General features: G+C 38.8%; 2 protein-coding genes and 1 pseudogene across 2 annotated transcripts in view; 2 read left to right on the plus strand and 1 right to left on the minus strand.

Annotated features, from left to right (window-relative positions):
* The first annotated feature begins 298 nt into the window (after window positions 1–298).
* On the plus strand, window positions 299–6,122 carry LOC141431003 (uncharacterized; annotated as a pseudogene).
* An 839-nt stretch (window positions 6,123–6,961) lies between these two features.
* Window positions 6,962–14,595, minus strand: LOC141430772 (tectonic-like complex member MKS1; the record flags this gene model as incomplete). The annotated part of the gene is given in 7 exon segments (XM_074091627.1): window positions 6,962–7,918; window positions 8,716–8,951; window positions 11,152–11,287; window positions 11,803–11,958; window positions 12,725–12,914; window positions 13,380–13,865; window positions 14,492–14,595. Coding segments are annotated over 7 exon segments (1,491 nt in total). The 3' UTR covers window positions 6,962–7,708.
* Window positions 14,596–14,895: 300 nt separating this feature from the next.
* LOC141431450 (uncharacterized) overlaps window positions 14,896–24,147 on the plus strand; it is an 11,854-nt gene continuing 2,602 nt past the window's right edge. Inside the window, exons 1-2 of the mRNA XM_074092634.1 lie at window positions 14,896–15,283; window positions 23,025–23,283. Of these exons, the coding sequence (XP_073948735.1) occupies window positions 15,200–15,283; window positions 23,025–23,283 (343 nt within the window). The 5' untranslated portion in view covers window positions 14,896–15,199. The remainder of the gene's footprint in view (window positions 15,284–23,024; window positions 23,284–24,147) is intronic.

The following is a 24,147-nucleotide window of genomic DNA, read 5'->3' on the forward strand; positions in this document are numbered from 1 at the left end:
AACCTGGCAGTAAAATTACGAAGCCTTGACTGGTTGTGACCAATACAGCTCTAAAAAAAAAAGTGCGTTTGATTGGAGATACAAGTTTGTAATTTTTCGTAAAATTTACGAAACTAAATTATATGTAGGTAGTACTTACGAGTTCTTGACGTATTTTTGTTCGCTTTATATTTAACGTTACTAGTCTACAAGTAACTACTAGAAGTGATTGAAATATTCATGAAAATTTTCAATGAATTTTCAAATATCAGACAACAATACTAATGAATTTTTTATTCACTAATTTGACTAATTTTAATCCTCGAAATTGCTAGGTACCTAAATGAATTTTTAGGTATAGTTATGCCGGCTATTAACTGTTATTTCACAATGCCTCTTTAAACAAGCACTCCACAATCTATCATTTCATTGCCAATGCATTAATTACCTATTTTAATAATTTACAAACTAATTCTACGCAACATGGCGTTCGCACATAGGTATTTATCCCTAAAACCCCACACAGCCTCATCGCCTCCCCGTGGTGATGGGGTACTTACCTAGCGGAATATTTCCCCCGAGCAACAAGGAAAAGGGGGTATGTTTACCCTAGGGCCAAAGGGCCTTGGCCCGGGGCGGCAGGCTGCGAGGGGCGGCAAAGCCACCTATTGCAGATTTTTTCTTAAATGAAAAAACTTTTCCGCCACTTAATGGGGCGGCAAAGCTAACTGGCCCGAGGCGACAAATCTTTAAATCTGAGTTCGCGTCAAACAAAATCGTCGTCTCTCACTGCAATTCGTCTAAGTGACTGTCTTTTAACTTAGTGTTAATTCATTGTTAATTTAGACTCGCAATTAGAGTGTATCTAGCCGTTATCAGGGCGTGCTGGCGGTGCCGCGTAACGACTAATTAACACTTTCCCACGTCTCCTTATAATGGTATTTTGTTATAAAACAATCACCGAGTCGCCGCGTCGCTCGCCGAGGAAGCTGAGAAGAACTGCTTGTAAGTTAATATTTATAATTAATACAATACACATTGTTAAATTAGAAAAGAGATGTTTTGACTGGTTGTGAGGTGCGTGGTCCTTGAATGTTGGTGTTTTCGGAGAGGCTTGGAGTCACGCAACGAGGTTTTGGAAGAGCTATACTATGATTTATCTTGTGCGATGGAATCCGGAATACGGAAATTCACTAAAGAAAGAGTCACCGTCATTACCTCTACTCGTAAAAGTTGAAATAATGAATGGCAATGGTCATGTAACATCGCTCGAAGAACAGATAACCGTTGGGGAGAAAGATTCTCGATATGGTAACCACGAACCGGAATGCGAAGCGTTGTCCATATTACGACTCTGGTAGGTATTCTACCCTATCTGGTATTTCACGACTCTCGTATTTTGCGACTCTGGTATCCCACCAGTCTAATATTTTGCGATTTTGGTATCCTGCCAGTCTGATATTTTGTGTTTTTGCTATTAAATACGCGAGTCTGGTATTTTGCGACTCTGGGATTCTGTTCTGGAAAGTGACAGGCCTTTCTCCCACTAGGTGGAGTCACGATATCAAAGCAAACGGTGGATGCAAGTGGCAAGTTGTCGTTCATTGTGGCGTTCTAAGGGGGAGGCCTTTGTTCAGCAGTGAACTTCTTCCGGCTGATGATGATGGAACTTAGATCGGATTTTGCTAAAATTAGTACTTATCATGTTTTAATCATTTCCATATACAGTTTGTCACCAAAATGTTAAGTAATTTCTAGACATGTCGCAACTGCAATAAACTGGATAAGAGCACTTTTTACTGATGTGTGACCGCAAGTTATACGACGTAATCCATTTTAATACCACAAGGTTTCATATTCATTTTAAGTGCACACGAAATTGGTTTTTGTGATAAAAAAGCGAAGTTGAATTTTGAGTGCTCTTGTAAATGTTGCAGTGACTTTTTTAACAGTAGAACATCAAATGTGAGCACTAAAACCTCAAGAGCAATTATCTTTTAAACCAGGAAACTAATAAAACAGTTGTACAACTTTACCCAAAAGACTAGAAAGTACGAAGAAAGAAGTGCTTCGTCATCAAATGAAACGTACGCCAGCATTAACAAGTTGTTAGAAAGAAGCAAAGACAAGATTGAAAAAATTAAAAATCTTGAAACAATTCCTGATAGGCTATCATCAATATACCTACAAAGTAAACGTACGAGTGCTCGTCACTGTCCCAATAGTTGGCATCTTTAATATTATTACCCCCGTCACCTAACACCTTCGCTCTAAGTAAAATCAACATCAATTCAAATGAGCATTTTTTTGCATTAAAAATTTGGTCAGGTCATTTGCAAATATATTCTTCAATAATCCACGAAAATTTATTAACGCGACAGTAATATTTTATAAAAAATAATATTTATAAACTGTGTTAAAATCAGGCGAAATTGCTATAAGCTCATTTACTTCACAATTTACTAGTTTTATTTATGTTCTTTGTAACACATGTAAAATCCACTTTTTTTAAAGGAACTTAAAAAAAGGCTTCATATTTTCAAAAGTAAAAATTAATTACGAGTGTGGCATAAAAGGTAAGTATAATTAAGGTTAAACAAAATACTTAATTTCCAATCATATCTATTGATGATTGAAATCCAATTTCTTGATAAAATGCGCCATATTTTTTTTTTTTCATACAAATTAGGCGTATTACGATATTAACTTTTGAAAATGGGTTGTAGTAAAAAAAAGCATTTGGGAAAATCTGCGAATGGAAAAATCATGTAAGGAATAAATACGTCTGGTGTAATTTAAGAAAAGGAAAATATGCGGATGGAAATTTCGATACACTAGAAAATGTCGATTTTGGGCAAAATGTCCTAACCCCCTTTGAACGGGAGCCTCCCTTAAATATTTATTTTATTCTGTTTTTAGTATTTCTTGTTATAGCGGCCACAATAAATACATAATCTGTGAAAATTTCAAGTGTCTAACTATTACGACTCAAGCGAATTGATAAAATATTTTACAGTCGAGTTCATAAACTTGTGAGCAAAAATTTGATCAAAAATAACTGAACACTTCTACGCCGTTAACAATAGAGTCGTGTTCAGATATTTTTGATCAAATTTTTGCTCACAAGCTTATGAACTCGACTGTACATAGGTACCTGAAAAATATATTGCAACAAAATCCCTCCTGATTTTGGTGCCGTAGCATGGCCAAAAAAAGGAATTCAACACCTCGGTCCTCATCATCCAGAAAACTAGTAGTCGTTATATTCTTGCGCTACTACGTTACCACAATGATTTAAAATAATTCACAGGAAAAAACCGGCCAAGAGCGTGTCGGACTCGCCCAAAATAGGGTTCCGTAGCCATTACGAAAAAAAATAGTTATATTTTTCAAAGGATTTCGTACGGAATCTTCGAAGTTTAGGTATATTTTATACCTTAGGCTGCTATTTACTCTTAAACTACAAATAATTCTCAAGCAAACTTAACCGTTATAGTTTTCCTTGTAAGATTATATACTTACTACCATCCTGAATTTTTTCAAATTTTTCCACCCACCAGTTTACATTTTGAGGGGGGGGGCACGCTCGATTTTATCGAAAATTTGCACTTCAAAGTTGAATATTTCGCAAACACATCACTGAATCGAAAACTTGTCCCCTAATGGTTTTAAAAGACCTATCCAACGATACCCCACACTATACGGTTGGATGAGAAAAAAAATCACCCCCACTTTTACCCTAATTTTTTTTTTAATTTTATATTGTACCGTTTTGTCGGCATAGTTTACATATATATTCGTGCAAAATTACAGCTTTCTAGCATTGATATTCCCTGAGCAAAGCCGCGGACGGACGGACGGACAGACAGACAGACAGACAGACGCGGCGAAACTATAAGGGTTCCGTTTTTGCTATTTTGGCTCCGGAACCCTAAATACGCTTCATGTACGCTGCATTTTTTTTATAATATCCACATTGACGCTTTTTTTTTTCAGGGTCAACACTATCGGAGCTGATCGCTCTCGACTATGAGAACAATTCGGACTTGGCCTCGATCCCGGAGCGCGAGTGGCGCCTCCTGGCGGCGCTTGCGAGGAAGAGGGAGGAAGAAGACGAGCGGCAGAAGCTGGCCGAGCAGTTCCACAGGATGTGGGAGAAGGAGAAAGCAGGGAGAGAGATGGTTAGTTGCCACATAGCATGCCTACAGTGGTGCCTCCTAGTGGCGCTGGCGAGGAAGAGGGAAGAGGAAGACGAGCGGTAGAAGCTGGCTTGGCTTTGCTCACGCGACCTTACGATATAGAGAGCTACGTCTATGTACCTAATATTATGTGTGATCATGATCATGCAGCTTCGTGTGTGTGTGTCTGTGTGACATCTGTAGGAGTGAGGATGAGAAATCTATGTCTTTACACACGCGACCTGTCATTTTGTCGTTTTTCGTATTTAAAAGGGCGCCATGCCTTTCGTTCAGGGCGCCTAGAAGGCTAAAGCCGGCCCTCCCTCCAATCACTAAGCTAAGTCTTTCTATTTCCCAGATGGAAGCCCACACTTCCCACCAGTACCAGCGGTTCGTCCGCTGCAAACGCGAAGCCGAGCGAGCGTGGTTGGACCATAAGCGGACGCTGCTCAATCTGGACCAGCAGTTGAAGAAAGGACGGCTGCAAGATGCCATCAGGTGTAAGGAAAAGAAGACCGAGGAGCTGCTAGCGTCGAAGGAAGATAGAAAGGTGCTCTCCTGAGACATATTTGATAAAATTGCTAAATTAAACGGCATACGAAGGTTCACGATTATAAGTCAGGAACGGTCAACCTAATTTTAATCTTTTCCCCGATGTTTAATTGAGAAGATCATCACTTTCTTCCGCTATTTGAACATCCTAAAAACTTGTTTCTGACATTTATGTTTCATGTCAAGCGTTTTGGCTCGTCCTTTATTATCCGGACTGCTCTGCCGGCTTCTGCGTTCCCAGATCGCTGCAATCTGGCCGTCATCACTCATTCATTTCATTTTTTCTCCTTTTATGCTATCAGTTATTCTTGTAGTTCTGTGTGTAATCCATTCACTTCGACTCTCGTGGCACTACCTATGTATATTTGTGGTTGTACAATAAAGAGTCATTGTATGGTATTGTATTGTATGGTTTACTTTTTACAGGCAACAGAGCTGGTAGACAAGGTTATTGAAGAAGAAGCGAGGGCCTTGCTTGCTGCGGAGCGAAGAACTCGCCAGCAGACCGCTGCGCAGTTCCGGAAGCGGCTCGAAGCCGAGGATACGAAGAGGCGGGCTGATGAGGCCCTCCGGAAGAGGGAAGGGATTCTTCGAGACTCGTCCAAGGTAAGGAGCTTTAAGTGAAAGTGAAGCTGTGGAACAACTAGATCGTCTGGTAGGGTGAAGATAGAGAAGATATTCTATCTCTGGAATAACAAGTAGAACAGAATACCTAGTTAACAGGTTCACATGTCACAGTGTTGGAAACAGCTGAGCGCAGTGAGGCGAGGTAAATGAAACGTTTCTATTGGTTAATGAAAAACATATTGCTCACAACACATCCTCGCCCATCTCGGGTGGAAACGCTGCTTTATAGGTATCTATAATGATATCAAATTATACCTACTTGAGTCATGAGTTCCATTCCATTCCATTCCAAAGAATTCCATTTTTTTTATCCAACGACGATCAGAATATACCATACAGAATTTATAGGGGAACAGCGTGTTATAGCCAGGAGATGCAGGCTCAAAATCCGTTCAGTGCATCCATAATTATTTTTTAATAAAACCTTTTCATGTTATTGCACTTCCAGCGCCTGGCGATATCCAGCGCGTTGAACACGTGGGAGGCATCTCTGCTGCGCGAGCAACTCGCGGCGTCGACGCGATGCGACGCGCGCAGTACGCGGCACTCGCCGCTATGGCGGAGCGAGAGGCGCGCGGCTGGCGCGCGATCGCAACATGCGGCGACATCGCGCGCGGCAGCTCGCCGCCAAATGCGAGCTGTGGCGCGACGCCGTCAGAGCGGGATGTTACTAGGCTCGAGCTGATATATCACACAATATCCAGCACCCTGAACATCTGGGAAACCTTTGTGCTACAAAAAACTGCTTGGTGTGCAAAAATAACTCGTGGCGTCCGATGCGTTACGACGCGCGCAGTACGCGCACTCGCCGCTATGCGGAGGCGAGCGCGCGGCTGGCGCGCGTCGCAACGTGCGGCGACAACGCGCGGCAGCTCGCCGCCAAATGCGAGCTGTGGCGCGACGCCGTCAGAGCGGGATGTTACTAGGCTCGAGCTGATATATCACACAATATCCAGCACCCTGAACATCTGGGAAACCTTTGTGCTACAAAAAACTGCTTGGTGTGCAAAAATAACTCGTGGCGTCCGATGCGATGCGACGCGCGCAGTACGCGGCACTCGCCGCCATGGCGGAGGCGAGAGGCGCGCGGCAGCTCGCCGCCAAATGCGATCTGTGGCGCGACGCCGTCAGAGCGGGATGTTACTAGGCTCGAGCTGATATATCACACAATATCCAGCACCCTGAACATCTGGGAAACCTTTGTGCTACAAAAAAACTGCTTGGTGCAAAAATTACGAAAATACGCGGCACTCGCCGCCATGGCGTCTGACGCAATGTTACGCCGAGCTGCACACAATATCCAGCGAACATCTGTACACTGCTTGCGACTCGTGGCGTCACGCAATGCGGGCTGTACACGGCACTCGCCACAGAGGGCCTACCCGAAGTTCGAAAATCGAAGTTCGTATCGTACCGTCCCTCTCGCTCTCGTATTAAATAGTATAATTGTCAGAGGGACCGCATGACACGAACTTCGAGTTTTGAGTTTCGTAGTAGCCCTGCTGTGACGGAACCGAGGCGGCATACTAATGCTTCTGTATTCTGCACAATAAAGCGTTCAAATACATAATCACATAATATCTAACACTGGGAGACTTCTGTGTTAAGGGAACAACTGACGCCTGACGCCATGACGGAAGAACGGCGACATCGCGCGCGGAAGCTCGTGGCCAAATTCCAGCTGTGGCGGAATGCGGTCAGAACCGTGAGATCAAGCCAGAACCTACCTGACACACGGATTCAATTATTTTATTAAAACTGTGCATCAAATGACCTGTATCTCTCCAGATGGCAAGTGAAGATACGGACGAAGGTGCAGCTTACTGTTTCAGTTACAGCTTGTCTGATGCATAGAAGCAGTACTATCTTTCCCATAAGAGCGCATGAGGCCTATTCTTAGGGTCCCCGACCTCACGGGGACCTCAAAATCCAATAAATAATGTTTTTTTGTTGTTAAGGTATGCTTGTCAATTGTTAGTAATTTATTGTTTGTTATATTTAGTACAAATTTTGTAATTGTAAAAAAAGTTGTATTATTTGTTTTTGTCTAGCTTAAGGAAAGGACATTGTAATGTTTTACTACAAAATATATTATTAAATCCGATAAATAGTATTAATTCGTACTTTACAGTTCAATACAATATGATCTTCAAATAGTAACTTAAAAGTATTACAATTACAAGGGATATCTTATTCAGCTTAAAGTTACAAAAGCCGAGTCTTTTATCTCAGAAACTCCAACTTTTCACCCAAAACGGGTTAAATTTGTAACTCCTTCACACTGTATAATATAACCTTAGTCTTGGCCGTGTGGCTGCCATAAAGGCTCGGATCACTGTGAGGTTTGTGAGGCGAGGGTCAAATTAACCCCATCACACCCCATCCAACCCCTTAGTGGCGGCTGCCAGGCGCGCCCTGGCACGACTATACTGCCTCAAAGCTGCCTCAGCGCCCCTCAGCACGGCAGTCGCGTGGCCCTGGCCAGGGGGTGATGCGGCTCTGAACCCTGGCAGGGGAACCTGTGTAATGGTCGACCAGCGGAGTGAGAGGGTACCGGTGTTGGTGAATTTGAAGTTCGCGTCCTGGAAAAAGAGAGGTTATCTGTGATTTATATACAAGGGCATCAGAGAGGGCGGCAGGGAACTTTTGTCAATGTTGACTTTTAGGGCCTACGCTAACTGCCGCGGTTTGCACAGAGCAGGTGGACTCCTATTGAAAAATAGCATGATCAGCGCTAACTGCAGGCTGTGCCCGCGAACTGCACCCTAAAACTGAGCCTAATTAATAATAACGAGTTAAAAAATAACTTAATGAACTAAAAGAATTTCCTTGCTCACCCGCGACCTTACGATAGCTAAGCTTATGCAAAATATGCGTGTTCATGCAGTTCCTCCACCTCCACACTGTAAGAACACACACAAATCACACAAACCCATCTATCACCACCACCACACCACACTGACGCGTTTCGAACTCAACCTGAGCTCATCTTCAGAGTAACACAACCGTACACCATGCTACCAGTTGTTAGACACACCAGAGAGAGAGAGAGAGAGAGAGAGAGAGAGTTGCTAGAGATAGAGAGAGAGAGAGAGAGAGAGAGTTGCTAGAGATCTAACAACTGGTAGCATGTTAGCTATCGTAAGGTAGCCGGTGAGCAAGGAAATTCTTTTAGTTCATTGATATGCACCTCCGCAAAGTAACGCCTGATTCAATAAATTATTTAAAAAATAACTTTTAAAAAATAACAAATATCACGGGACATTTGACACTAATTAACCTAGTCCCAGAGTAAGCAAAGCTTGTGTTATTGACCACCTACGACAACATTTTGAATGAGTACTTTTTAAATGGTACTTTTTCAAAAAAAGATACTTACTTGCAACTGAGGTTTAGCAAGAATCTCCAAATCCTTAATCAGGTGGCATCCTCCCACGAAGAACCTTCTGCTCTCTGCAGCCACCGAATCTAGTTCTTCAGGGCGAGAGCAAGACAACTGCCGGCTGTAACGACCTGACTCCAGAGAGAGAGGGAGATAGCCGTAGCCTTCCGTTCGGTGGCGGTCCCACCAATCCGTCGAGATGACTTCGAAGAACAACTTTAGGGGAGGTGGTTCTGGAAATGAGAATTTGCTTTTTAGGGGTCGTTAGGGTATATTTTCACCAGAGATGTGCGAGGATGTCTTGCGAGGAATGTGTTTTTCATGAACCAATAGAAAAGCTTCATTTACCTGTACCCGCACAGCACTTCTCTGGTGGAAACACCTGAGCGGAGCGAGGCGAGGCAAACACATTTGCAGGTGGTAGGACCTTGTGCAAGGTCCGCCCGGATTGCTACCACCATCTTGCTCGCTAATCCTGCCGTGAAGCAGCAGTGCTGGCACTGTTGTGTTTCGGCGTGGAGAGTAAGACAGCCGGTGAAATTACTGGCACTTGAGGTATCCCAACTTAGGCCTCTAGGTTGGCAACGCATCTGCAATCCCTCTGGTGTTGCAGGTGTCTATGGGCGGTGGTGATATCTTACCATCAGGAGACCCACTTGCTGGTTTGCCATCCAGTAGAAAAAAAAACAGAGACCAGATAACCGATGGGGCCGAAAAGTTCTCGAAAGTAGACCGCGGATCGCAAACGCAGCGTACGACGTCCACCAACGAATTGGACATTTGACAGCCGCTTCCAACCGAAGAAACTGAAGGTCTATGACGGAGGCCTGTCCTACGGTTGATATAATGAGGATGAACAACGGGATCCTATTATAAGTAATCTATTCTATTATATATTCTAAAAGCTATTATTACGTTATATTTTACAAATCATAATATGAGTAATCAACAGTAACTAATCACGCATATTCAACATCATGTTGATGGTAGTGTTAACCTTTTCACCGCCACGTCAAATACAAAAGACATCACCCATACTCCAGGTTTCTATATTGCAATGCCTAAAATTGAAACTTAACACAATGAGGGCTATCGTTTTTTGTCTCACTAGATGGCGCACTGTTGCGTAAGGTTTTTAAGTATGGCTTTCAAAGTCTGTTATTACGGCGTGAAAACAAAGTTTAGATTAAAATCATATTTAATACACCTAAAATCGTACCATAAAATTTCGAGCATGTCACAGTTTGATAGGCCCGTTTTGTTCGGAAAAAAGGGAGGACAAAGGTTTCCGAAAGACAAAACTTCTTCAAAACAGAAAACATTGCCCCAGAACGCATATTTGCCATCATTAATTTCAGATATTGCAAAATATTCACAAAATTATTCTAATTATAATAAAAACGCGTAGCTCATCCAAAAACTATGAGATTTGACATTTCGGAGACCTCACGCTACACTAGCGCCTCTAGTGGCGAATTCATTCGCGATAGCCCTCATTGAACGAAGGTTGCTTTTTGCATTTATGTAATGGACGTATAAATGAGTTTTGTCGAAAAGTTACCCTAAATAAGGTAGAGGCGATTTAGCGACCACTTGCATTGAGTTGGAATCTGAACCTTACCTTATCTATCACGATACGTCACAAATATTCTTTGCCAGGTATGTATTCGATAGCTGCTTTTGATTCTGTGATAGTATGCTCCAATAAATGGAGCCTTATTAAGGGTTAAGAGAATTATTCATCGAAGAGTGATAAACATTTGAGAGCAAATAGGTGAGCCTCATGTAATATGTCTGTTTGTTTGTTTATACTCTTTATTGTAAAAAAGGAAAACAAAAAGGTTACAAAAAAGTGTTAGTACAAAGGCGGACTTATCCTTGAAGGGATCTCTGTCAGTCAACCGTTGAGTGGTAAGGAAGAGAATAATATAATAAGCAATAAATTAAAAGCAATCGCGCAAGAAATCAATTTTCGATTTATCCTCAATTAGGAGTTTCATTTGTTATTTTTCTAAAGGCATGGGAAACTAGTTAAAATCGAATTTGACATTTTACTCATTAAGTAAATAAATATCATTGGACAATTGACACCAATTAATTGCCTTGTCCCATATTTAGCAAAGCTTGTATTATGGATACTAGGCAACGGATAAACATACTTATACAGATAAATGCATATGAAATAAATATGAAACATCCAAGATCCGAGAACAAACATACGTATTTTGCATACAAACTATCCATCAATCGAACCCGGGACCTCGAGCTTCGTAGTCAGGTTCTCTAACCACTTGGCTATCTGTTCGTCAAAACTACTATATAACTTTACTTTTATTGCCTAAGAAAAGTCTGGCCAGCACGATTCAGAATAGTTCAATTTTCGGTAAGGCGACCTCTATCGGAATATGAAATCAACACACCCCTGACACTCACCCAAATTGACAGGAGCTTCTAAATGCAAATCAATCACGTGTCCAAAACTCCATCGTCTCCCGTCATCGTGTGCGTGAGACTTGCTTATGTGCGTGCGTCCTTGCAACGCGTCTGCGCACTGAAAACCTGCGGGCACCTGAAAAACGCATTGCTATGTGAATAAAACAGGCGCTGTGTGCTTTTAACACGTTCGGCTCCGGCAACGATCCACCTACCGCCTACGCATATCCTATAGCAGTCACAAATACGTGTCAACGGCATAGAAGTAAGAACTAAAAAGTCACAGACGTAACACATTCCGGTGCTGGTAACACAACGTTTGTGATCAAAAATTCTTACTCCTATGCGCCGGTGATATGCATATGTGTCAATAAAATTCGTGCCTCCTGAAGGCTGGCATAGCGTAAGGGCTTATAACGTAGCCGGCCGGAGCCGAATGTGACAATCCACTAAGCTCTTACGCTATGCCTACGCATATAACACAGCAGTCACAAATACGTGTCACTGGCATAGGATTAAAAACTAAAAAGTAACAAGCGAGAGTGACTTAGTCACTTGTGTTGTTACTGATATATTCTGTAAACGCAGTCTCCGATGTTAAAATAATGTTTTTTTTATGTTAAGGCACAAACGAGAGCAGATATTACTTACATTAATATTAAATTCGATGTACAAATTGTCCAAATCAAAGTTCTCAGCTGCAACGATTTCGAACGTTACGAAATAATATTTCCTTCCTAGCGGAGGCATCACGAACTTTAGCAGCTGTTTGTGTTTCTTGTCCCATTTTTTGGAGAGTTTCTTCAACTGATAAATAAGAAACGATTAATTAATAAATTAATGACCGAAAAGAGGGACGCAAGCATCAAATTGAGTGGCAAGAATGTGCCCTTGAAATAGATTGGCGGTGGAAAGAAAGGCCTTTTAGTTCTCCTACTCCGCAAGAGATGGCGTTACTGGCACAATTTAACTGAAAACAATTTTTTCGGGGATAAAATTCCTGTCCAGGAATTAGCAAATTTAGCACATTTCTTTCTACCTACTGTTTAATTATAGTCATTAGTTTTCATGCATGCTTTTAAATAGCAGGTGCATAACTTCAGTTCTCCTTTATATTAAGCTGCATTGCGGGCAAAAAATCCTGGCCCTCAGATGTATGCAGAAATAGGTAATTTTGTAGGTAGAGTGGGCCAAATTTTGTGCCGCTGAGTATATTTTGTCGCCATTAGTACCTATACCTATAGAAATCATGATATATTTATTAGTAACAAAATAATATGATATTTTACTAATTTAACATAGATACGACAGAGCTATATTACCAAAAAAATAATTGAAATAATACCATATTATGGTATTTAAGATACTCAAAAAACTGTTTCAGGTTTTGTGCTAGTGCTGCACTCGGACGGGAGAAAATTTCAGTAATATTCCCTATTGGGCGAATCGATTTTACAGTCGATTTTTGCCAATCACTTCGCTGACGTAACAAAAATGTCAAAGTTGTCGCCAACTAGCCGTCAGAAAACCCTCATTGGTGATTCTTAAAAAGGGTTAAAAGTAACTTTCTTACCAGAACCATAAGTTCTTCCCCACCACCTTTATCAAATGTTACATCAACAGCATACTCAAAGTCCTGTTCCAAATGATAAGGGTTCAAATCCAGAGAATTCATATCTGGTGATACAATGAGGTAGTTCTGTGATACATTGTGATACAGGGAGAGGAGGACAGTCTCTTGTTTCAGCAGAAGCTGGGCGTCCCTGTAATTCGGTGGGCAGTTAGTAGTTATTAAGTGAGTAAGTAGTTAGTAAGTAATACTACTTATTGTAAAGAATTGGTTTACCACTTGAAATGTTTTAAAAAAATCTAATCCATTTAATGCAACTGACATAGAATTCCGAGAATTCGAAATAAAACAATAGACAAATAAAATGTTCATCATCATCTCAGCTTCTATATTGGGTTCAGGTCTCCTTCCAGAATTAGAGGGCAATGAGGGTAATCACGGGAGAATGATATGGTCATCATCATCATCATCAGCCTATTAGCAGTCCACTGCTGGACATAGGCCTCCCTCGATGAGAGCCATTGCGCCCTGTCCTCGGCTCGACGTATCAGCTTCTATCAGCAGCCTTTCACAGAAAATAAGGCCCTCATAAAATTTTAGGTGCTTAGCTTAGTCAACATTTTAAATTATGCAACTGGCAACATTGTTTTATACTTACTCATTATATTCAGAGTTGTCATATAAAACATGCATTGCTGACCATTTTTCCTCCATGGCAACACTTTCCTCACTTCTGAACAAATGCCTCATTGAACTTGTGTCTTCCTTGAAGAACCTTTCATTTAAATTCATTCCTTCAAAACAGGAATTTAATTTTAGAATGTCAAAGCTTGTTGTTTTCTTAATTTTATTCAAAGGCAGTGGCAAGTAGCAGTCTTCATTTATGTAGGTGAATATTTTATTAGGTTGGTACTCTGACTCTTGCATCATATCATGATATGCCATATCAGTGTCTGATATACAGTTGTGAATGTTACTATAGCGCTGTATTTCATGCAAACAAAATGCTTTTTCCTGCCATTTGAATTCATGTTCCTTTAATTTATTGTTTTCTAATTGCTGTGTAGTCTTATTTGCACTGTTATCTTTATATGTTTCAAATTTGGGAAGCATTTTTATTCCTGCGCAAGGCTTTAGATGAACTCTGTGAATAATAAAGATTAAAAATTGATTGTTCATTTTATTTAAACTCATGTATTGTATGTTAAAACCAATAAGAATTACACTAATATTACATATACGAAAATTTGTAAGTCTGTTTGTTTGTTACCTTATCACATCTGAACCACTAAACTGATTTAGTTGAAATTCGGTAGATATACAGCTGGATTGAGTCCCAGGGAGGACATATGATAGTTTTTGTCCCGGAAAATTGCATAGTTCCCGTGGAATAGTGACAGACCAATTCTACGCGGACGGAGTCGTGGGTTAATAGCTAGTATTTATTAATAATATAATTAATCCAATAGTTAGAGGATAATCTGGCAGTTCTGGCACACAGTTTTATACTTACACACATACGAGTGAGCAAGTGCCTACCTACTACTCGGCTGTGAGTACATGTAAGAATGCATTATAAGAAGATATTTTTACCCTGGATAATTCCCACAGGATAAAAAAAAATTATAAAGTAATTGTGAGTAACAGCTATATTATCCAAAGACCAAAGAAGTTGTTCCTAATGTAATATAAGAAATAGATACTTTTTGGCATAAGTAAGTATCCAATTTCTGAAACTTTTTAGATTATAAATGCTGCTTTTTGACTTACTTTATTTTAACTTTATCTATCGGATTTTTCAACCAATATACTCCTGCCACTTTATTAGAACGATCAAAGTCATTCATTATTGTCTAAAATAAATTAACACCGAACTGGAAATTCAAGTCTGTTTACATTAATGCAATTTGACATTGACAAGGCAATACAAAACACAGCACAGCGGTCGTCATAGCAACGGTATATTCGGATACATTCAACAACAATTTAAGTCAGGATAACCATAAAAGTACTAAGAAATACTAATTATGTAAAAAATATATTTTCGTTTAATGAATGTCATTTATTAAAGTTATTTAATAGTACAAGCTGCATAAATCGTTCTGGCAACTCAACTACTTTATTTCGTTCGTTCATTCCAAGTTCATTCAATTTAGCGGCTTGCATTGCTTCGGCCCTATCATCGGCCTGCCTGTCGACTGTCGACTACCTAATAGCTCAGTCTGTGGTCAGTCGCTAACGGTGTCGTCGTGTTGATGAGTATCGTCCGGCGTCATTCGCAAAATAAATACGGTTTCAATAAAAAGTTATCTCGAACATCGAACTTTTCACAAAACATTATCTTATCGTACGCTATCAAGGATTAATCGATCATGAATAATCTTAACTGCGCCCAGAAACCGGCTGTGTTATGATGTGCTACTTCGCGAATATTATTGTATAAGTTGTTAGTCACGCGTGAATTTTAGTGAAAAGAAAATGCCTGCGCAGGGAGAAACTACCGTTTCGTTGCCGCTGACGCCTACAAGGTCTGATTTGTATTGGCGTAGAATTTTTAACAAGGTATGTTTACTCGCCTCTTCTAATTTCAACTTTGGGTAAAAGTTAAAACCTTTATTTCTCGACCTTATTCTATTCACACTGGTTGAACTATTTTTTTTATTCAAAATCATTTGTTGTTATCTATCGTGTCCCTATAGTGAATAAATTAGTATTCTAATAAGGTGCTCCAATCAAGTTTCCTTATTAACATAATAATTTACGTCTAGACTATAACAACGCTCAGCGTTTTTTTTATTCCCGCGCTTTATGACAAGTTGTCTGCTAAAAGTTCAGTAAGTATCATGTTTACGAACCTGTTCATGTAACACCTATTTAAAATATTATAACATATTCATAGTCATGTGGAAGCTCAATGTTTAGGACAGACAGACTTGTTTGGCATTTAAAAATATAAACATACCAGAAACTTCATCTAAAAATTTCAGGATAAAAGTAGCTTGAGTTAATCTGAGATATGTAGGTAGCGAAGCTTCCCTATCAGTCATTGAAAATGGTTCTTTAGTTCCATAGATATAATGGGTATATGCATGTGTATAAACATTCTTATGCAAAAATAAACACAATCACAAACTTTTCTCATTAAGGAATCTCTATCAAAACCCCAAACAAAAACACAAGTTTACTTTTGTTTTATGATAAAGTAACTAAGTTCAGTACAATAAAATTATACATACACACATATGTAGGATGTGTAATTTACACTATGTATACTTTTAGGAGACCCAGTGTTGAATTTTACACCTTTTTATTGGTTACCTTACCTCCCTTACCTACCTGCAATTATTTTTTTCACATTGTTGTTAAACTTTTGGGTACTTAGCATTTTTTTTTTGAAGGGTAGTGAAATTGTACTCTAATAAAGCCTACCCACTGGCTAACAAATTGCTTGCTAACTACTATCTGTGCTCTATCATCATAAGATTTAGTTTGATTCAGATGTCGATTACAATTGACTCTTGCCACATTCACCGATATTTCTCTCAATTGCCCTTCTTCTCTGTTATTTTTATGCTGGCCACTATAATGGCTGGTAATTAAAAAAATATCATTTTTTAAAAAAAATTGTCTGAAATGTCTTGTGTGTGTATGGTGTTACAAAAGTTAAGCCACAAGAGTAAAGACAATTTTACTGTTGAAAATATCTAATTAATTTATTATTGGTGCAGAATTTGACCTTGACGTTATTATATATAGAGGCAAACATGCTTTGAGAAAATAATGTACTAATGCATGTACCCGGTTGGAACCTTTTAATAATCCATTTCTCTATAACTTCCTTGACAAGAATATGGGATATCGATATGTATCAATGATAACATTACTAGCACAAAGAGAAAGAACTTGGTATTCTGTTTGTTTGACTGTACTATGTTTGAGCCACTATTTTTAGAGTATAACTACTACAAAATAAGCAGTCTAAATAACCAGTTCATGCAAACACTACCAATCATACGAGTATTACAGTGCAGAAGTATTGGAAACCAGCCAACAGTATTGAGGGAACCAAAATTTTGCAGGTGGTAGGACCTTGTGCAAGGTCCGCCCGGATTGCTACCACCATCTTGCTCGCTAATCCTGCCGTGAAGCAGCAGTGCTTGCACTGTTGTGTTTCGGCGTGGAGAGTAAGACAGCCGGTGAAATTACTGGCACGTGAGGTATCCCATCTTAGGCCTCTACGTTGGCAACGCGTCTGCAATACCCCTGCTGTTGCAGATGTTTATGGGCGGTGGTGATCTCTTACCATCAGGAGACTCACTTGCTCGTTTGTCATCCAATCGAATAAAAAAAAAAAAATAAAACAAAGTCAAATCAAACAAAGTCATTAGTCAAACAAGATCAAAAATAAAGTTTCCAATTTGTATACATTCAACATTTTTGTTACCAATTGCACACCGGTATTAATAATGTAAAAACTGAAAATTCAGATTTAATTCTAAACTTGTGCACTTTATGTTTAAATCTCGCTCACCCCCATAAAAAGTGACAGAAAATCTTCCAAGTGAGGTGGACTCATGCACCAAGGATTCCGTACATCTCTAAGTATCAAACTGATAAGATCTAGTTGACTAACTGTTTAAGTTCATAAAATACAGTGACACACAAATAAAAAAGTTTTTGTTATTTCTTGATATGCCATAAATTCATTTCTTTTATCAATCTGTGGTTAAGTTTGTCTGTTTAAATGTTATACTAGAAACAACGAAAACAAAAATAATATGTTTTGTGTGGGAATTCCTTAATTTTTTTATTTAATGTTTAACTTATTTATTTGTTGCTATACAACTTATGTACAACAACAAATTATGTATTTATTTAAGCTCTTTCTATTCTGGTTCTCTACATGCAGTCCTGTAATACACAGACAGACAGACAGTCAGCCTAAAAATGTAGTAACCATCAGTCAAATTGTTGGTTTTCCGCCATAAACTCGCATTTCATAAAACAATAATGCCGATAAGACATCTGGCAACTTCAAAGTTTGACTTTAACAACATATTCATTTGATAGGAATAGAAAGTAGAGTAGCTTAAAAATGTATAGATCACACATTTCACTGACCATACAAAGAAAAGTTGTAATTACTTTTGGAAAATACAAACTGAGGCATACACGTGCATGAAAGCACAGAAAAACGAGAAAAAGAAACCAGCAGCAATTTGTATTTTCGATATGGTTTTACGGGATGACCGTAAAAGTAACAAATTTGGAGTTGAAATTAAAAAAAAAAGACAACAAACAATCATAATTACTTTTTGGCACAAACTCCTAACTATCATGCTGATCAGTATTCAGTATGCAACCGCTAAATGGTAGATTTAACAATGAGACATACCCTACAAAAGTTTTTTCCTCGTCTAAGTGGATTACTCACTCATTACCTCAATTTGGTAAATCGAAATACCGAATACGCATCTACTAGACTTAAGACTTACGCATTGCTCAAGGAAAAACTACGGTAAATTAGTTTTTGTATGTCCGTCTGTATTAAAATACGGTCGCGTAAATTCTTTATTAAATAAACAGGAAATCAATGGGTGTTTGTCTTGTATTGCATGAAACAGTCTCTTCTTTCTTTTATGTAACCTATTTAGTTTTTTTTTTCTTATTAAGTATCCGCGTTGCATAAATAAGCTGTTCTGGTATTAAATTAAAATATTTTTTTGTTAAACAATATTTTTTCATTCAAGGTTTTTGCGTCTGAAGTTGTTTTTAATTGTCAACGATACTTACAGACTGCTTATTGTTAATGATAAATAACAATGTAGATACTTAAATATGATATTATGCGTAAAGTCTATACTATATCCTGTGTGTGTATTCTTCTCTTCTTCCGGTGCCCTCTCCTATCGGAGGTCGGCGATTATTAGGGCTATCCTTACCTTAGAGACTGCCGCTCGAAAGAGGGATCTGGTACTCATTCCGAACCAGTCTTTAAGGTTACTTAACCAGGAAGTACGTCTACGGCCAGGTGGTCTGCGGCCTTGCATCTTCCCCTGGATAATAAGCTGAAGCAGACCATACTTGTTGTTACGCGTTATATACAAATACAACAGCTTCCTCAGTTTTATAGTACGTATCACTTCCAAGCTTTTATTCATTCTCTGCAATACCGTTTCTTTCTTGACTCTATACCCACATTTTCATAGCTTCCAACCTCTTGCACATGGCTTAGGTCAACCCCCAAGCTTCTACTCCATACAGAAGAACGGAAAAAACATAACAACGCACGAAGCGACATCTTGTGGAGAGTTTGAGATTCCGGTTGCAATGAAGACGAAACATCCTACCAAATTCTTGTCGGCCCTCTTCTATGCGACATTTTACTTCCGTACTGTGGGTGGTGTGTGTATTAACGTTGGTAATATAGCGCGTCGCTTTTTTGGCGTCACGGCGATTATATATGGATAATAACCGGATAGTTATCCGACCATTATCGAATAATTGTCAATGAACGTAATTATTTTGATTATTTCCAACCCTGCCATTGTCAACACTATACTTCCGTACCACAAGTCGATGCCATTTACCATTGAAGAGTTCCGTCCTGCGGAGATGGTCCTGACCAGACTATCAGAATTTCACTACCAGATTATTGTATGTATTGCCATCGAACTAACACTAGTACGCCAAATTTCAGCTCAATCCAGAATTGGATAAAATACCTATTGTTTGCTAAATCCCAGAGGCCCATTTCACGAAGCTACAAGTTACAATTTACAAGCGGTAGTCTCTTATCAATGCATACTGTTAAACAAAGACTAGTGTTTGTAAATTGTAAAGGTAGCTTCGTGAAATAGGGCACGGGTCGCATTACATGTGAAGATAAATAAAAGCTTAGAAAACAGCTACATTTAAACCCAGTTTAGATATGCAAGAAAAATCGTGCAAGTTGTATTACTTACATTAACTACGGCACTCAATTCAACTTCAATCTCGTGAGCTTACGGCTTCGCAATGTGCAATGTCCGAACGTGTACGATTTTCCTTCCAAGTTTAAACTTGGCTTAACTGTATTAATTGTTTACGCTTTTAAAACACTCCCTGCTTTCATTGTTGTTAACACATGACAACCGTATCATAACACTATCAGTGACACAACTCACAACACCTAAATTGTCGGTGACTAACCCATTCTTATCCTGTCCGTCTGATGACTCATGGTGTCAAATGATCTTCAGTCCTGAGATATCCAATGATAGGCAATGTATCATCACATCAATACCTACAGAACTCTAGTTCTGGGACGCTATAAAGCTAATTTCCTGTGTGACCAATGTTCTACTAAGAATTTTTATTGTTGAGAGGATAGGGTGTTGTCTTTACTCAGCAGTGGGTTGATCTAGGCTGATTTGATTGATACCGTATTGAAGCCCTATAACCTGTGATAAGAGGATAAGAAATAAAAAATCAAGATGCTTACTTGTACTTGAGCTATTGCCCAATTATTTTTGCTTACAAACTTAGCTGGGGAAATAAACATATGGCATTCTAGTAAAATCGGGTCAAATCATGCAGGTAGAAATTCACTCCCTTCTAGAGATCCCATCAAGAGGTTGGTACGGACGGATATAATTATGTAGTTTGGACGACAATGCAATTCAAATGTACATTCAGCAAAAAAACATATTTTTTCTTAATAAAGTTTTCTTTCTGTTAGTTCTGCAGCTAGTTGCAGTAGGTACTGCGCTATTTATTGTTCTGCCTCTATGTAAAACAGGCTTAACCGCTGAAACAAAAACAAGTTAAACTGAAACAACACAGTTTCAGCTAATAGCGTCTTACTAACGTGTGTGCAACTCATTAATACATTTTGGTATTTAGCTTATTAATAGACCATGACGAATGGCTTTACTCTGTGGAATGCGAAATTGCACAAAAATACCAACACTTTAAAAGTTGAGTGAGTTACTTTACGAAGTCTATATCCTTCAACCCAAACTTATTATTATTACGTACTTTGCTACCATGCATGCTAGATAGCTACGTCTGTCCGACAGTGTTTGTATCAAAACGGTTCTCTAAAGTTTGGCCGAATTTCGTACAATCCTTTAGTGAAGTGAAGTATCCTTAATGTCGTTCTTCCCATAGCATTTGTGGTCATCCCTTAGGCCTCTTCACCCCAAGGCCTCCAATCTCAGATCGTTTAGAAGTTATGCTTCGGGCTGTGTCCTGGCCACATAACATTACATCTATTTTAAGATCTGTAGATATTTAACATTGAACTGATTAAACTACGCAAGAACAACGTCATTCAGTGATGTAGTAGTGTGACGTAAAAATAAAACTGCTTCGATTGACTATATTATGACGTTGAATAACGTTCGTCTGTTCTTCGGTGGACGTCAGTTTGATTACGCCGTGTGTAAATGAATGAAACCACGGATTCTGTGGTAGATATCGATAGACTACAGTCATACAATTGACGACGGGATGTAAAGTGACGAGGAAAAAAAGGCAGCGATTTTGTGCAGAAGCACTAGTCTCTACTTCTTTTCCTAGGCGCTTTCCATGCCGTACGTATTGCTCTATGCTCCTCTGACTCGCACACAAACCGGCAGCGATAAAAGCGATATATATATTATTTTTGATGGGATTCATTTGTCTGCTAACGGTCAGTTGCAAACTTGTATATTTATTGTCCACAAATCCTAGATTTTGAAATTAATTTAGATTATTTTAATACATAATATAGAATACTTATCTATTTATATCGTTATCGCAGATAATTGCTATACCATATAATACACAGGTCAGTTAAACGGCATTATTGAAAGACAGTTTTAAGTTCATACATATTAATAAATGAATTAAATGTACTTAAGTGTACCTACGGCGCTCTGTAAGATGGGGCGATGAAATATCATGAATTACCGAAATACCATCCCAAAATGAATAAAATTGAAAGTATAAATATAACTGTTTGAAATTTGAAATGGGTTCAGTGGAGGGAGAGTCACAAGTCACTGCCAATAGGTAAAGTAGCTGCAACCTGAGATAGAAAAATTCGTCTAGATTCCTGTCCAGCGGTGGTGTAGGGGTTATAGCACGCAGCACGGATTGCTGAGGACCTGGGTTCGATTCCCAGCGCAGGTCTCTTTTTCTGGTTTTTCTGTGCATCCATGTCTCAGTTCGAATTTTGAATAAGTAAAGCAGCGGGCAGGAATTGGAGGAGAGCTGAAGATCCTCGGTGGGAGATGGCAAGCACGTTCTCCCCTATAAGCTTCTGCCTATGTTTAGGAATGGACTGATAGAAGCTGATGACGACATAATAGGCACCTCTAATTACTAAAAACGCTTACAATGAATCGGCGAATGTAAATTAATCATTCACGATGACCGGATAGTTTGATAGTTAGAGAACTTAACTACGAACTTTGAGGTCCCCGGTCCGGTTTGATCCATGGTCAGGCAGGACAGGGATTTGTTTATTTCGCACGCATCTCCAGTTAGGTATGCATGGAGTTGCCTTATAAATATGTTTTTTTTTTACAAAAAGCAGATCAGCAACGGACCTAAGCAAATTAAAAATGGAGATGAGGAAGGTCAAAGGAGTTACCTTATTAATTTTCCATTATATGATATTTGATAAATTTTTTCATGATTGATTATTAAGCCTATTCACGTTAGTTTACTCGCCGTAACTACTTCCTCAACAAAACCAACCGACTCAGCTCAGAACGACTAAATTTTAGCTTTAAAGTAGATATTAATGAAGTCATATTAAACGTGCACTACATATTGAATCACTAAATTCTTTAAACATGAGTACGATAGCAAATATTTGCGATCGCTTATTTCATCCTTAAAACGATATGACCTAATAGGGTGTGTGCATATCTTCAAGATGATAACAATAGTCCGTAATCTTGTGCATGCACAACGGTTGTTACTTATATATAGATTATTAATTATTACTGTATGTAAAGAAATTAAATCACATGCTGTAGAACGGGGTACCCTATTATAATGTTATTTCCCAGAAAAAATTGACTTGCTTTAACTCTCCACAGAACTCATTTCGAACCGTTTTATTTATACTTTCAACTTTATTCATTTTAGGAAGGTATTCTCACTCATAACAACAATTGGGATTGTCTAAAAAAATACTAATACTTTTGAATTTCTTTGTACCCACAATTACCACGACCTATTGAAATTGTGAATTGTCTACTGATGACTTGCGTATTGTCTACCCAAAATATTGGAGATTACCTAAACTAACATTAAATTTCCTTTCTAGTACGACAACGACAACGATGGCCGGATATCGTACGTGGAGCTCAAAGCTATCATCGAATCCCGGGAATACGCACACGATTTACCCGACAATGTCGTGGACAAGATCATGTCGCTTGCCGACCGCGACAACTCCGGCTATCTCGATTTCAATGAGTTCGTCGAGATGATGCACAATCCAGATTTCAAGGCAGTGTTTGGACACTTTGTTGCCAGATATGTGCATTCGATTGTGCCACATCGGGGCCCTGTTGACACTACGGGTAAGTTAGTATTAGCTTAGCGTAACTTGGACATGTTTCGGACCCGTACGTGGTCCTTCCTCAAGGGATGTTCTCGACGACAGTCAACTAAAGGCACCCGTTGAGGAGGGTTATGAAACAAACAACTTTCAAAAAGTTTGTATTATTAGAATACGTACCACTGCGTATTAAAAGTAGCGGTAGCGGAAAATGATTTTATCTGTGACAAATTTCGTTCTGATTTCATTTTCATTGATTCTCATTTTGATGAGAAGAGGAAGTTCGGGTGAAATCTATAAATTATTAAATTAAATTCGTTACATATCGAAATCAGTGATATGTGTGTATTGTATGTAGTTTGTGATGTTTTTGCATGGTTTTGTATATAGTTTGCTAGTAATCTTAGCATGTGAATTTTAGTATTCGTGTCGCTAAATAAACGATTCAAGAATTTATTACACCGCGATTATACATATAGATTGAAAATTTCAATGTATGTATTTTTTTTATTTAATTAAAAATAATATTTATTTAACGACGCGTATAATTTTGACGCTGCGATGGTTTTTATTATACAATTTATTTCGTAATATTTATAGGTTTTTCCTATTTATATTCTACCTGTAATAATAATACCTACGTGGATTTTCCTTTGCAGCGTCAATGTGTATATAATTGTAAATATTCCTTGTAGAATTTATCACAATTACATTTTATGTAAATAGTAGTACATACAGACAGTAATTATGGAACGGATGAGGTATTACCATTGAGTTGATACTCGTATGTTAGGTTTAAACTTTGGCAGTGCGTGATTCCCTGCGCTATGAATATGATAATGTACCATCTACCCACTCTAAATAATATCCTACTTAATGAAGGGAT

Source organism: Choristoneura fumiferana, chromosome 9, assembly GCF_025370935.1.
Source record: "Choristoneura fumiferana chromosome 9, NRCan_CFum_1, whole genome shotgun sequence".
In the NCBI taxonomy this organism is placed as follows: domain Eukaryota; kingdom Metazoa; phylum Arthropoda; class Insecta; order Lepidoptera; family Tortricidae; genus Choristoneura; species Choristoneura fumiferana.